At 53.6% G+C, this 12,668-nt stretch overlaps 1 protein-coding gene and 1 non-coding gene across 2 annotated transcripts; one reads left to right on the top strand and one right to left on the bottom strand.

Moving 5' to 3' along the window:
* The first annotated feature begins 651 nt into the window (after positions 1–651).
* Positions 652–10,024, top strand: RBP3 (retinol binding protein 3). The gene is made up of 4 exons (XM_032312199.1): positions 652–3,696; positions 5,947–6,137; positions 8,055–8,197; positions 9,630–10,024. The coding sequence occupies exons 1-4, from the start codon at positions 652–654 to the stop codon at positions 10,022–10,024; spliced, it is 3,774 nt and encodes a 1,257-aa protein (XP_032168090.1).
* Positions 10,025–12,190: 2,166 nt separating this feature from the next.
* LOC116573800 lies at positions 12,191–12,294 on the bottom strand. Its single transcript, XR_004279009.1, has one exon. It is a non-coding gene; the product is annotated as a U6 spliceosomal RNA (small nuclear RNA).
* Positions 12,295–12,668: the final 374 nt, after the last annotated feature.

Raw genomic sequence — 12,668 nt, 5'->3', positions numbered from 1 at the left:
CAGGGAGCTACAGAGCTCCATTTCTTCAGCCATGCAGTGGAGATCATTTCCACCACGGAGAAATTACCAATAAGGGAATGCTCCCTTCTTGCTTGAAACCAAGAGATGCTTTACGCATAGTTTCTTACTTAATTTACATAATAAGTAAGCCACTTCCCTAAGGCCACAGAGTAGAGAGTCACAGAGCCAGGGCTCCAATGAGTCCTACCTAGTTACTGGCATGCAGATCACCTGGTGTGGTGGGGAAATGCTGTTGAGAGCCAGTTAATAGTTCTTATTTTGCTAGGCTCTAGTAAAAAAAAGGTTACCTTGCGAAGTGTAGCGCAGCGCCTGACGTGTGGCAGGAACTCAGAGTAAATGGTAGTTACTCAGATTACTATATACAGAGGTGGCACAGCAAGACGAGATCCAGCGCACCTTCTGGGTCAAACCACTTGGGCCCCTGCTCCCCAGTCCCCAGGGCTGATGCTCTGGAATTAGACAGGATTAAAGGCTTACTGGAGCTGGAAGCCGCACCCCAACTCCCGAGTTTAGCCCCAGACCTTCTGTCCACCTGCTGAGAAGGACAAGGGAGGAAGACAGCCACACAGCAGTGCCGTGGCCTCACGCACAGTCTAGGGAGCTTTTGTGCAGCTCTCCTGCCGGATCTCCATGACGAGAGAATGGGCCCTGATCTTGTCCACGCTGTTTTGTGGTCTGGCCGGCCCCACGCACTTGTTCCAGCCAAGCCTGGTGCTGGACATGGCCAAGGTCCTCCTGGATAACTACTGCTTCCCGGAGAACCTGATGGGGATGCAGGAAGCCATCGAGCAGGCCATCAAGAGCCGGGAGATACTCGCCATCTCAGACCCGCAGACTCTCGCCCATGTGCTGACCACCGGGGTGCAGAGCTCCTTGAATGACCCTCGCCTGGTCATCTCTTATGAGCCCAGCACCCTCCAGGCTCCCCGGCAAGCTTCAGCCCTCACCAACCTCACCCAAGAGGAACTGCTTGCCCGCTTGCAGAAGGGCATCCGCCACGAAGTTCTGGAGGGCAACGTGGGCTACTTGCGTGTGGACGACATCCCAGGCCAGGAGGTGGTGAGCAAGCTGGGGAGCTTCCTGGTGGCCAGCGTCTGGAGGAAGCTCATGGGCACCTCTGCCTTGGTCCTGGACCTCCGACACTGCACTGGGGGCCACATTTCTGGTATCCCCTACTTCATCTCCTACCTGCACCCAGGGAACACAGTCCTGCACGTGGATACCATCTACGACCGCCCCTCCAATACAACCACTGAGATCTGGACCCTGCCCCAGGTCCTGGGAGAAAGGTACAGTGCGGACAAGGATGTGGTGGTCCTCACCAGCGGCCACACGGGGGGTGTGGCTGAGGACATCACTTACATCCTCAAACAGATGCGCAGAGCCATTGTGGTGGGCGAGCGGACTGTGGGGGGTGCCCTTGACCTCCAGAAGCTAAGGATAGGCCAGTCCGACTTCTTCCTCACCGTGCCCGTGTCCAGGTCTCTAGGGCCCTTGGGAGGGGGCAGCCAGACCTGGGAGGGCAGCGGGGTACTGCCCTGTGTGGGGACACCAGCGGAGCAGGCCCTAGAGAAAGCCCTGGCCATCCTCACTTTGCGCCGGGCCCTGCCTGGAGTGGTGCGGCGCCTGCAGGGGGCCCTCCAGGCCTACTACACACTGGTGGACCGTGTGCCAGCTCTGCTGCACCACCTGGCCAATATGGACTTCTCTGCGGTGGTCTCTGAGGAGGACCTGGTCGCGAAGCTCAACGCAGGTCTGCAGACTGCGTCTGAGGACCCCAGGCTCCTGGTGCGGGCCGTCAGGCCCAAGGAAACTTCTGGGCCCGAAGTTGGAGAGGACGACCCTCCGGAGGTGGTCCCCACGGTGCCCGACAATGAGGCTGCCCGGCGAGCCCTAGTGGGCGCTATGTTCCAGGTGTCCGTGCTGCCCGGCAACGTGGGCTACCTCCGCTTTGACAGCTTTGCCAACGCCTCGGTGCTGGAGGCGCTGAGCCCCTACATCATGAGTCAGGTGTGGGGGCCCCTGCAGGACACGGAGCACCTCATCATGGACCTGCGCCAGAACCCCGGAGGGCCATCCTCGGCTGTGCCCCTGCTGCTCTCTTACTTCCAGGGTCCGGATGCCGGCTCCGTGCGCCTCTTCACCACGTACGACCGCCGCACCAACGTCACGCAGGAGCACTTCAGCCGCATGGAGCTGCTAGGCCAGCGCTACCCCACCCAGCGCGGCGTGTACCTGCTCACCAGCCACCGCACAGCCACTGCCGCGGAGGAGTTGGCCTTCCTCATGCAGTCGCTGGGCTGGGCCACGCTGGTGGGTGAGATCACCGCGGGCAGCCTGCTGCACACCCGCACGGTGCCCCTGCTGGAAACGCCTGAGGGGGACCTGGTGCTCACGGTGCCCGTTCTCACCTTCATTGACAACCATGGCGAATGCTGGCTGGGCGGCGGCGTGGTGCCTGATGCCATCGTGCTGGCCGAAGAGGCCCTGGACAGGGCCCAAGAGGTGCTAGAGTTCCACCGCAGCCTGGAGGCCTTGGTGGAGGGCACGGGGCACCTGGTGGAGGCGCACTACGCGCGGCCAGAGGTCGTGGGGCAGACCAGCGCCCTGCTGCGGGCCAAGCTGGCCCAGGGGGCATACCGCACTGCTGTGGACCTGGAGTCACTGGCCTCCCAGCTCACCGCCGACCTGCAGGAGATGTCTGGGGATCACCGCCTGCTGGTGTTCCACAGCCCCGGTGAGATGGTAGCCGAGGAGGTGCCCCCACCACCTCCTGCCGTCCCCTCCCCAGAGGAGGTATCCTACCTCATCGAAGCCCTGTTTAAGACAGAGGTGCTGCCTGGCCACCTGGGTTACCTGCGCTTCGACGCCATGGCTGAGCTGGAGACAGTGAAGGCCATCGGGCCACAGCTGGTGCAGCTGGTGTGGCAAAGGCTGGTAGACACGGCAGCGCTGGTCGTCGACCTGCGGTACAACCCCGGGAGCTACTCCACCGCAGTGCCGCTGCTCTGCTCTTATTTCTTCGAGGCAGAGCCCCGCCAGCACCTCTACTCTGTCTTTGACAGGGCCACCTCAAGGGTCACGGAGGTGTGGACCCTGCCACAGGTGGCCGGTCAGCGCTACGGCCCCCACAAGGACCTCTACATCCTGATGAGCCACATCAGTGGGTCAGCCGCTGAGGCCTTTGCTCACACCATGCAGGACCTGCAGCGAGCCACGGTCATTGGGGAGCCCACCGCTGGAGGAGCACTCTCCGTGGGCATCTACCAGGTGGGCAGCAGCCCTTTGTATGCCTCCATGCCCACGCAGATGGCCCTGAGTGCCAGCACAGGTGAGGCCTGGGACCTGGCTGGGGTGGAGCCAGACATCACTGTGCCCATGAGCGAGGCCCTCTCCACAGCCCGGGACATAGTGGCCCTGCGTGCCAAGGTGCCCACGGTGCTGCAGACCACCGGGAAGCTGGTGGCCGATAACTATGCCTCCCCAGAACTGGGGGCCAAGATGGCTGCCAAGCTGAGCCGTCTGCAGGGCCGCTACTCCAGGGTGACCTCAGAAGGGGCCCTGGCTGAGATGCTGGGTGCCGACCTGCAGATGCTGTCTGGAGACCCACACCTGAAGACAGCCCACATCCCCGAGGATGCCAAGGACCGCATTCCCGGGATCGTGCCCATGCAGGTGAGATACGAGGGGCACTTAGCCTAGGACTCTGTTCATGGTGCAAGTCAAAGGCCTCCAGACTTGTTTCTGGGTTTAAGGGCTCACCAGTCACACCTTTTCCTTCCTCTCCTCACGTCATCCCTTCCCCTTCTCGCATCCATGAGGTCCCTGAGCAGCTCTGTAGAACACTGGTACCCACAGGAGCTCAGTGTGAAAAGCCCTCGTAGAGAAGGAGTTTCACTCTTAGCGGGGCAGAAGGCAAGTGTTTGCAGCACTTCTTATAGTCAGTGGTAAGGTAAAGGTCAGGTCACGAGAAGTGACAACAGTTTCCTCCTCTAGCAACACGGGGTTTGTGTTCGTTCTCACCACCTGCCTGCCTCGGGAGGTTGCAATTTGTGGGAAGGAGTTGAGGGGGTGGAGAGAGAAGCAGACAGAAGTCTTGGCCTCACAGTTGTCTCAGAGCTGAAGCATGGAGCTGGGACATGAGCTGGGGCATGGTCGGGGTGCCGAGGCACAGTCCCAAGAACCACAGCCATGGTGAGGCCCCGACTGTCTTCTCCTCCCCTCCCACTACGCATGTCATTGGGGTTTCCCTACATCTGGAAGGAGCTCGCTCAGTGGGTGTGCACTCTGAACCGAGGGCCAGCTGGATGGGAAATTTGGAGCAAGGCTATTGTGATCAGTTTATTTGAAGCCAGTAAGGATGTCTGGGGAAACACTGGAAAGTTGTTTCAATCAAGGTTGAGGATTTCCGCTGCCGGGTGGTTGAGGGAAAAGTTCTCCAGACCCTTGGCCCAGATGAACCAAGGGTTCCCCAAACGCTCCTGTCAACTAGGAGCTTCATCGAAAGGCAGCATTTGCAATATCTCTCCACCTGGTTTATCATCCATCATTTCACTGCATCGTCTTGAGTAGGCAGGGCAGAATTTGTCTCGGGTTCCCTGGAAAGCAGGTCTTGGATGCAGGCAGTTTGTGGGGGAGGCAGTCGCTGAAGCGGGAGGGAGCAAAGAGAGTGGGAAGGAGGGAACCGGGCAGGGGGACAGGTGGGTGCATTATTGAGGCTGTTGCTTCTGAAGATTCCAGTGGGATCCTAACGTGTGTGGGGAAGCCCATCTGCAGATGAGACCTGCAGCTCCTGTCCTTCATCCCCCTGCCAGTGTGAACTCTCTCAGACTCTGAAGCAACTTGGAGAAGGTCTTGAAGGAGAGGGTGGGAAGACGTGGAGTATGCCAGAGGCAGGCCCCCGTAGCCAAGGCCGGGGGCAGCCAGAGTCAGAGGAGAGCTAAGGGCACCAGAAGCAACTACTGCAGAATCGCCATTCCCGTTTTACAAAAAAGTGAATGGAACCCCAGAGGGGGTGCAGAGGAGAGGGGTCAATGGTCGAAGAGCTTGAGACCGAGGGCAGAGGAGGCCTGGGAGACCAGGCGTCCCAGTTAATAGCAGTGTCCCTGTACACTGCTTGCTCTCATTCCAGCCCACAGAGCCTGTGCCCTTCTAGCAGTTCTGCAGAAAGAAGAGGAGGCACAAGGCAGGTTGGGGGAGCCTTGTATGTGCCAGCACTGTGCTAGGCTCACAGGCCCACCAGATTCCAAATTGAAGACTCACCCCTTTCCAGTATAGCCAGGGTTCATGGTTTAGAGTCACATGTGGATTCAGCTTCTATACCAGCTTCTATACTGGCTGTGTGACCTTGGGGAAGTTACTTAATCACTCTGTGTTTCAGTTTCCTCATTGAAAGGATAGGGATGCTATAGGGTGCCCTGAGGGTGATGGTAAGGGCTCCAATATGCTCAGCAGTCGGCCAAACCCCTACTAAACTACTAAAGACTCAGAGGCCCAGGAGCTAGCTAATGTCTTCCTCCCTTCCCCAGGGAAGGAGAGGAAGTTGAATTCAGAGTCATCAAGGTAGTGTCTTGTGAGGTCTGGGTGGGAGGAGGAGTCAGTGGAGACCATGACCACACCTGGGCCTTGCAGCTCTGGACAACATGGCCCCTGGAGTAGGGTTGGCACACAGAGTGTTCTCTGTAAGGAGTCTGCCAACCACATCCTACCAAACTCGGGTCCACATCCCAGGCCCATGACCCACATAATGTCCTAGATTCTCCACTGGAAAAGGTCCTGACACCTACTGCCTCTTTCAGAAGTGTTAGTGCCTTCCCGGCCCTCCATGTCATTCATGTATAAAGGAAAACTCTGGTGCCCACTTTCCCGAGTTGTAAAACCTGCTCCTTCGCTGACACTACCCTCCCCTCCCCACCGATCTTTCAGATCCCTTCCCCTGAAGTCTTTGAGGACTTGATCAAGTTCTCTTTTCATACTAATGTGTTTGAGGACAACCTTGGCTACCTGAGGTTTGACATGTTTGGAGACTGTGAGCTGCTCACCCAGGTGTCAGAGCTGCTGGTGGAGCACGTCTGGAAGAAGATTGTGCACACGGACGCCATGATTATTGACATGAGGTCAGTGGTCCAGGGAGGGGGGAGGTGTGGGCAGAGGTCTCTGGCCCTGGGGGTCCTGGCTTCATTGGCTGCAGAGAGCCCCAGCAATGGTGGTCTTTTTAAGCTTCTCAGATGACCCCAATGTTAATTCCAGGCTGAGAGTCACTGGGCTACCCCTTGACTCCCAGGCTTGCCTGGTCATAGGATTCAGTGGAGAGAGAGGGGCAAAGGGAGACATTGAGAACAGATTCCCAGGCCCCAATGTCATCCTACTGAAACCAGAGCACCAGGGGTGAGGGCTCCTCATCTGTGTACTTGAAAGACATCATCCCAGGTGATTCTGATGATCAATCACCTGCAGCTGTGCCTCTCATGTCATACAAAATCAGCCTATGACCACTTCCATCATGAGAATTACAAAGCCAGAGTCCCGTATGTCAGTTGGCTAATTGAATTTAAGTAAATTTTTAAAGAAGGAAAGAAACAAAGAAAGAAAGAAAGAGGCAAATCAGAGTTCCCCTCTTTCTGCCTGCCTCTCTGCCTACTTGTGATTTCTCTCTGTCAAATAAATAAATAAAATCTTTAAAAAAAAAAAAAGAAAGAAAGAAAGAAAGCCAGAGTCCCAGAGAGAATTTGCAAATTAGCCACTATTGTTGCAAAAAGAATTTTTTGCATCACAAAATGACTGTTAGAGGGATGCTTTCACCTAGGGACCCCTCTCCTGGAGTGGGTGGGAGAACACAGTCCAGGCCTGCAGGGACCAGGCCCAGGCTTCCATGATTGCCCTGGGCACCCTCTGTGGACACAGGGCAAGGCAGACTGTTTCCCCGCTCCCCTTCCCCACCGAGCCGAAACCTCCATCGCCAGCTGCATGAGGGAAGCTGCCAGAATTGATGGAGTCATGACCTGCAGCTCAGCCATGGCTCTTGGTCATCACTAGGGGGTCCGGATCTCAGAGGCTTTTTCTCCCTGGAAGAGGAAACACCTCCTGGGGCTCGTGTGTGTGTGTGTGTGTGTGTGTGTGTCTATGTCCAGAACTTGTGCTCGAGTGCTTCTGTAGTACTCCTGAAGATTTTATCCTTCAAACACATATTGAACATGCAGATGCTGCTCAGGCTAAGTCCCTTTCTGCTGAACTGTGAGGCCACATTTGTAAAAGGAAGTGGCCCAGCCTACAGGTGTGCTTTGCTTAAAGACCCTTCCACCCAGAGATTGGGGGAGGTTCAGATGCTGAGGTCACAGGCCCTAAACCCTGTCCTAAGCCCTGTCAGACCATCCTAGACCATCAACCAGAAGAGACTCCTCATATATTACCAGCCCACATTTCTTGTTCACAAATAAGAAGACAGAGGCCCAAGTAGTTCACCCTGTGCATGTCCTAGGATAGGCACAGGCTTTCCCCTCCCCCACCCTGTTGCCCCACCCAATATAGTTCCACAGTTCTGAGCACTCCGCTACACTAAGTGCCCCATGAGGACACAACAACAAAAAAGTCCAGTGGGTTTTGTGGAATTATGGAGAATACAGCCAGGGAAGGCTGCATCCTCACAGGCATCAAGGGTGCAGGAGAGCCGTCCGTAATCAGTAAGTGGGGAAAATTTATCAAAAATTTCACAACTGCATGACTTGTCAGAGCCTTTAATATAATTTCTACAGTATATACCGCATAATGTATTAGTATTTGATCAGAAGGGGTAGTTATGGCATTCAATATTTTCTATACAAACTTGACCACAAAGTCTCCTTATTCTCAAGACTTATATGCTGGGAAATACCAACCAAGGAATTCTGCAGGAGGAAGATGGGGCACTAGGATGGGGCACTGAGGCTGCCTGGTATTAGTGTCCTCCTCAAGGCAGAGATCCCAGGCTCTTCAGAGGGGAACTGAGGACCTCCCTGTGAACTCCTCCCTAGTGGTTCCTCCTTCCCTTCCCTCAGATTCAACATTGGTGGCCCCACTTCTTCCATCTCTGCCCTGTGCTCCTACTTCTTCGATGAAGGCCCTCCAGTTCTGTTGGACAAAATCTACAGCCGGCCCAATGACTCTGTCAGTGAGCTCTGGACCCACTCCCGGCTCGCAGGTATGTGTAGAAGATTTCCTTTTCCTGTTCTCATTCCAGAAGCTTCTGGAAAATCAGTGAAAGGAAAGATAGCTTGAGTTCAAGGAAAAATAATAGTAAATGGGAATATAAAGTCCCTGCCCTATGCTGTGCACTTTTACAATGATCCTTAATCCCTGCAAAATGCTACCATTATATTTAATTTCTAGAGGAGAAAAAATGAGTCTTAACTGAGTTGAGTATCTCATCCAACATCACCCAGCTAGTAAGTAAAAGAGCCAGAACTTGAACACTGGTTTGTCTAAAACCCAAATGCCCTCCATTCCCACCACTACAAGCATCAGACTACAAAACAAATCCAAAACTAGAAAGATCCCCCTGCCCATCACCAAACCCTAGATGGTGTCTAGCGCCCACCCATCCTGCCTGAGCTCCCAGCAGAAGCTCAGAATACTTGCTTGAAGAAAGTTTGTGACTCAGGGCCCAGAACAGTGGCCAGAGGAGCAAGTGCGGGCCCAGGGGTCTCACAGCTCCATTGTGGGTGACAGGCTCACTCTGACTCCCTTGCTCAGCACGACAAACCAAGGAACTTATACTCCCATCCAACAAGGGGCTGGGGGACCAAAGGTGGGGGATGCATATTACCAGAAAATCACCCCACAATTCTCACTGGTACCCCTTATCAAACGAGGATTTAAGGGGAGCTGCAACACATTAGTTCAAAAATACTGTAAAAGGTAAATAAAAATTAGAACCAGGTGAATTGTAAATTCAAATAGACATTCAAAACCGAAAGGTACAAATGACTCCAATCTGCAGATCAGGAGGCCCTAGAATTGTGGAGTCTAACCTGGGACCTGTACACCACACTGAGCATGGAAACAGGGCTCATATGAACTGAGATGCGGAAAGTGGAAAGTGTACACCAGATTTGGAAGACTTTTTATGGAAAAATAAGGATGTAAAATATCTCAATAATTTTTGTGGATTACATTTTTGAGCTCTACTGAGTTAAATAAAACATTATTAGGATTCATTTCATCTGTTTCTTTTCACTTGTTTAAAGTGACTCCTAGAAAACTTAGAGTGACATCTAAGGCTCACATTTTGGCTCGTGTCGCATTTCTATCAGACATCGCTGTCCTAGAGAGTTGTTGCCCTGAATTTGCACATTTGGCTCTTCCTGGATTCTGGAGTAAAAAGTGAGACTGGTCAGGTTAGGCATTCTCATTATTCATGAAGAGGAAGCACCTCCTTTTCTGGGGCACACGTTCTCATCTCCATTTTACAGATGCAGAGCTGGGGCTCAGGGAGGAGTGATTTGCACGTGGACACGAGGTCACAGAACTAAATTCCAGGCCTTCCTCTCCGCTGGTCCAGACAGCATGGAGAAGGCAGGTGCCCCGGGGTACTGACTGGTACTCCCCATCTTGAAGGACCTTCTATTTTCCAGGTGAACGCTACGGCTCCAAGAAGAACGTGGCCATTCTGACCAGCGCCCTGACAGCCGGCGCCGCAGAGGAATTTACCTACATCATGAAGAGGCTGGGCCGGGCACTCATCATTGGGGAGGTGACCAGTGGTGGCTGCCAACCACCACAAACCTACCACGTAGACGACACCCATCTCTACATCACCATCCCCACGGCCCGCTCAGTGGGGGCTGCTGATGGCAGCTCCTGGGAAGGGGTGGGCGTGGTGCCCCATGTGGCTGTTCCTGCTGAGGCAGCCCTCACCAGAGCCAAGGAGATGCTCCAGCACACTCTGCTGAGGGCCAGGCGGAGCCCCGGGGTGGGCGGCACTTCCGGGCCACAGACAAAGGGCGCTCCAGCTCGGGGTCCTGCCTGAGGCTCCGAAGGGCAGCAAAGGGGGCTGCTGAACTCTGGTAGAGTCAGAGCTGGAGGCACCCTTGGAGTTCATCCAGTGGTCTCCTCACCACTGCCAACATCTCTGTTTGGGCCTCTAGGGACAGGGACCTCACCCCGCAGAGGCAGCCCCCTCCATAGTAGTTATTTTGGGGAGGTGAGGTCCAGGGGCACCTGCACCCCTGCTTCTTAATGGCCAACACCCCTGGTCCAGAGCAGCTCCAACCAATAGAGTTACAACGAGAGTCGCAGGTACCAGCACATGCGCCATTTTCTAGTAGTAAAAAGAAACAGGTGATACTTATTTTCATAGTGTAATTTATTTAAGCAACTATATCCACAGTAGTGTCATTTCCTCAGGATAAACATCATGAATGAGATGTTTTGCAGGGAGACTTTGAAAGCTGGTATGTAGTCTGCAGTCACTGGGTATTCCCTTCCTCACACACATACACCCAGTCCTCGGGGGCTGACTCCAGCTGGGGGTTCCCCTGTGAGACAACGCAGGCCCGCAGGCCAGGGACACCCCCCCCCACTTCCCCAGCACAATGTCCCCGCTCTGCTCTCCCTGCATCTGTACCTTCCCCGTGCTCTAGGATTGTTTCTGTCACCATCATGCTTCTCCAGGGCCATGACCTCCTACTCACCCCGGCTCCTACTGCCCCCCACTTAGCACAGCACCTGATGCCCAAAAAACACACATGAGTATCTGGCAGCAAGTCTATTTTCCTCCAGATGGCAGTCCTTAGACACTTGAAGACAGGTCCAGTTTCACTTAGAATCCTCCCAGCCCAATTCTATATGGCAAGTCTCTCATCCGTTCAGGTGTTCCTCCCATGGTCTTGTTCTCCAGCTTCTGCCAGGGACCAAAAAGTGAGCTCTAGTGCCATGCATAGTTACAACTTGAGGGGAGAGGGTGCCCTTCTTGGCCTCGTGCAGCCTATCACTGTGCTGACTCCAGCGACCAAATGCACTCCTAACAGGAAGAGAAGCTGGCAGCCCTCAAGACCTCTTCCAAGGCCAAGCAAGCCCCAGAAGGAGATGGGGAGCTTGGGGGTAACCTGGAGGAATGAGGCCCCTGGCTGGCCCTGGGATCCAAGCAATCTTACTCTGCTGGGAATCACCAGGGACCCTAAAGTAAGACACTTCTGCTACCTGCCCAAAGTCATGGTAGGGATGAAGCTGGAATAGTGGGGACATCCACAGCCCCAGTTAGTGCTCTCAGAATCTGGGCTCCAAGATGTCTAATGAGGATAAAGTCCTCAGGTCATCTGGGCTTGCTGTCTGGTGAGTCCAGCCTGGAGCTGCCATGGGTGACGTCCCCCAGGGCACTGAGCTGATTTCACTACACAACCCTGATTTCACAGCCCCCTCTCCAGGTCCCAGAGAGCTGTGGAGTCTGAGCACACCCGTAGGTCACCACCAATATCTAGGGACATGGTCACCTGGAAAACCTTGAACCAACCCTGTCTAAATAGGAAAGCTCTGATGGAAGGCACTCCAGTTCCTCTTCCTTCTGCTAAATTCAAATAAGGTTAAGTGCATGATTGAACATTAGCGGGAGCATGGATACGGGGATCTCACCCTTTTCTTTGTTAGACCTATTAATAATATCCGAGCAGATGTGTGATACCCCTACATGCTTATATTCTAGGGGTTCTCTCTCCTCCCTCTTCCTTCCCACCCCTCCCCACACACAGCTGTCTGAAGACCACCTAAATCAAACAATGGTTCCTCTGGGTGGTAGAATCAGGGGTAATATTTTAATGTGTATGTCTTTATACTTTTCTTTTTTTTCTTAAATCCTTATAATTAAGCATAGATCATAATTTTCAAATGTAGCAGTCATTATTCCAAAAATGAAATAAATAAAACAAATTACATCTTGAGTCACTAACCACGCCTTAGTGATCACTAGTAATTACTTGTTTTTTTCCATGGGTTTTCTTATGACATCATTTGGATTTCCTTGATTTACACAACTGACATTTATTGACAGTTGATTTTGTTTAAGGTGTCAGGCTAGGTGCTGGGGGTCTGCCAACGGCACACATCATGGGTCTTAAAGAGGGGAAGGGATGGGGTAGCTCTTAGGGTAGATGACATAAATAGTTCTCTTCCAAGCTTCACAGTGCATGGACAACCATTTCTTTTAATGGAACACATCACGAATTTGCATGTCACCCTTGCACAGGGGCCATGTTAATCTCTGTATCCTTGTGATTTGTGTGTATGTGCTGTTGAAGCGAGCACTGGACAACCATTCTTACCATTTCAGCAGGAGTCAGCTGACACTCAATTAAGCTCAATAATTCACAGGAGGTCACATGGGTAGCACAATGGACATGTGTCCTCCTTTAGGCCACCCAACATATGCACCCCCTTTAAATGTTCAGAGAATCGTTCCCCATATGAACCTGTGGGAAACAGACTCACTAATAGCAGTGAGGTGTTTGGGAGCCCAGGTTCAAGACAGGTTCCGTCTTGAACCTGTCCTGGGGGAAAGGCCAGGCCAGCCACTTCCTAGCTGTGTAAGTCTGGCCAACTTGCTTCATTTCTCTGGGCCTCGGTTTTCCCATCTGTACAATGAGAGGCGTAATAGCACCTTCGGGGCTATGAAGATGAAA

This window comes from Mustela erminea, chromosome 14, assembly GCF_009829155.1.
Source record: "Mustela erminea isolate mMusErm1 chromosome 14, mMusErm1.Pri, whole genome shotgun sequence".
In the NCBI taxonomy this organism is placed as follows: Eukaryota; Metazoa; Chordata; class Mammalia; order Carnivora; family Mustelidae; genus Mustela; species Mustela erminea.
Note: the sequence above shows the minus strand (reverse complement) of the source record. Positions and strands in the feature narration are given on the sequence as shown.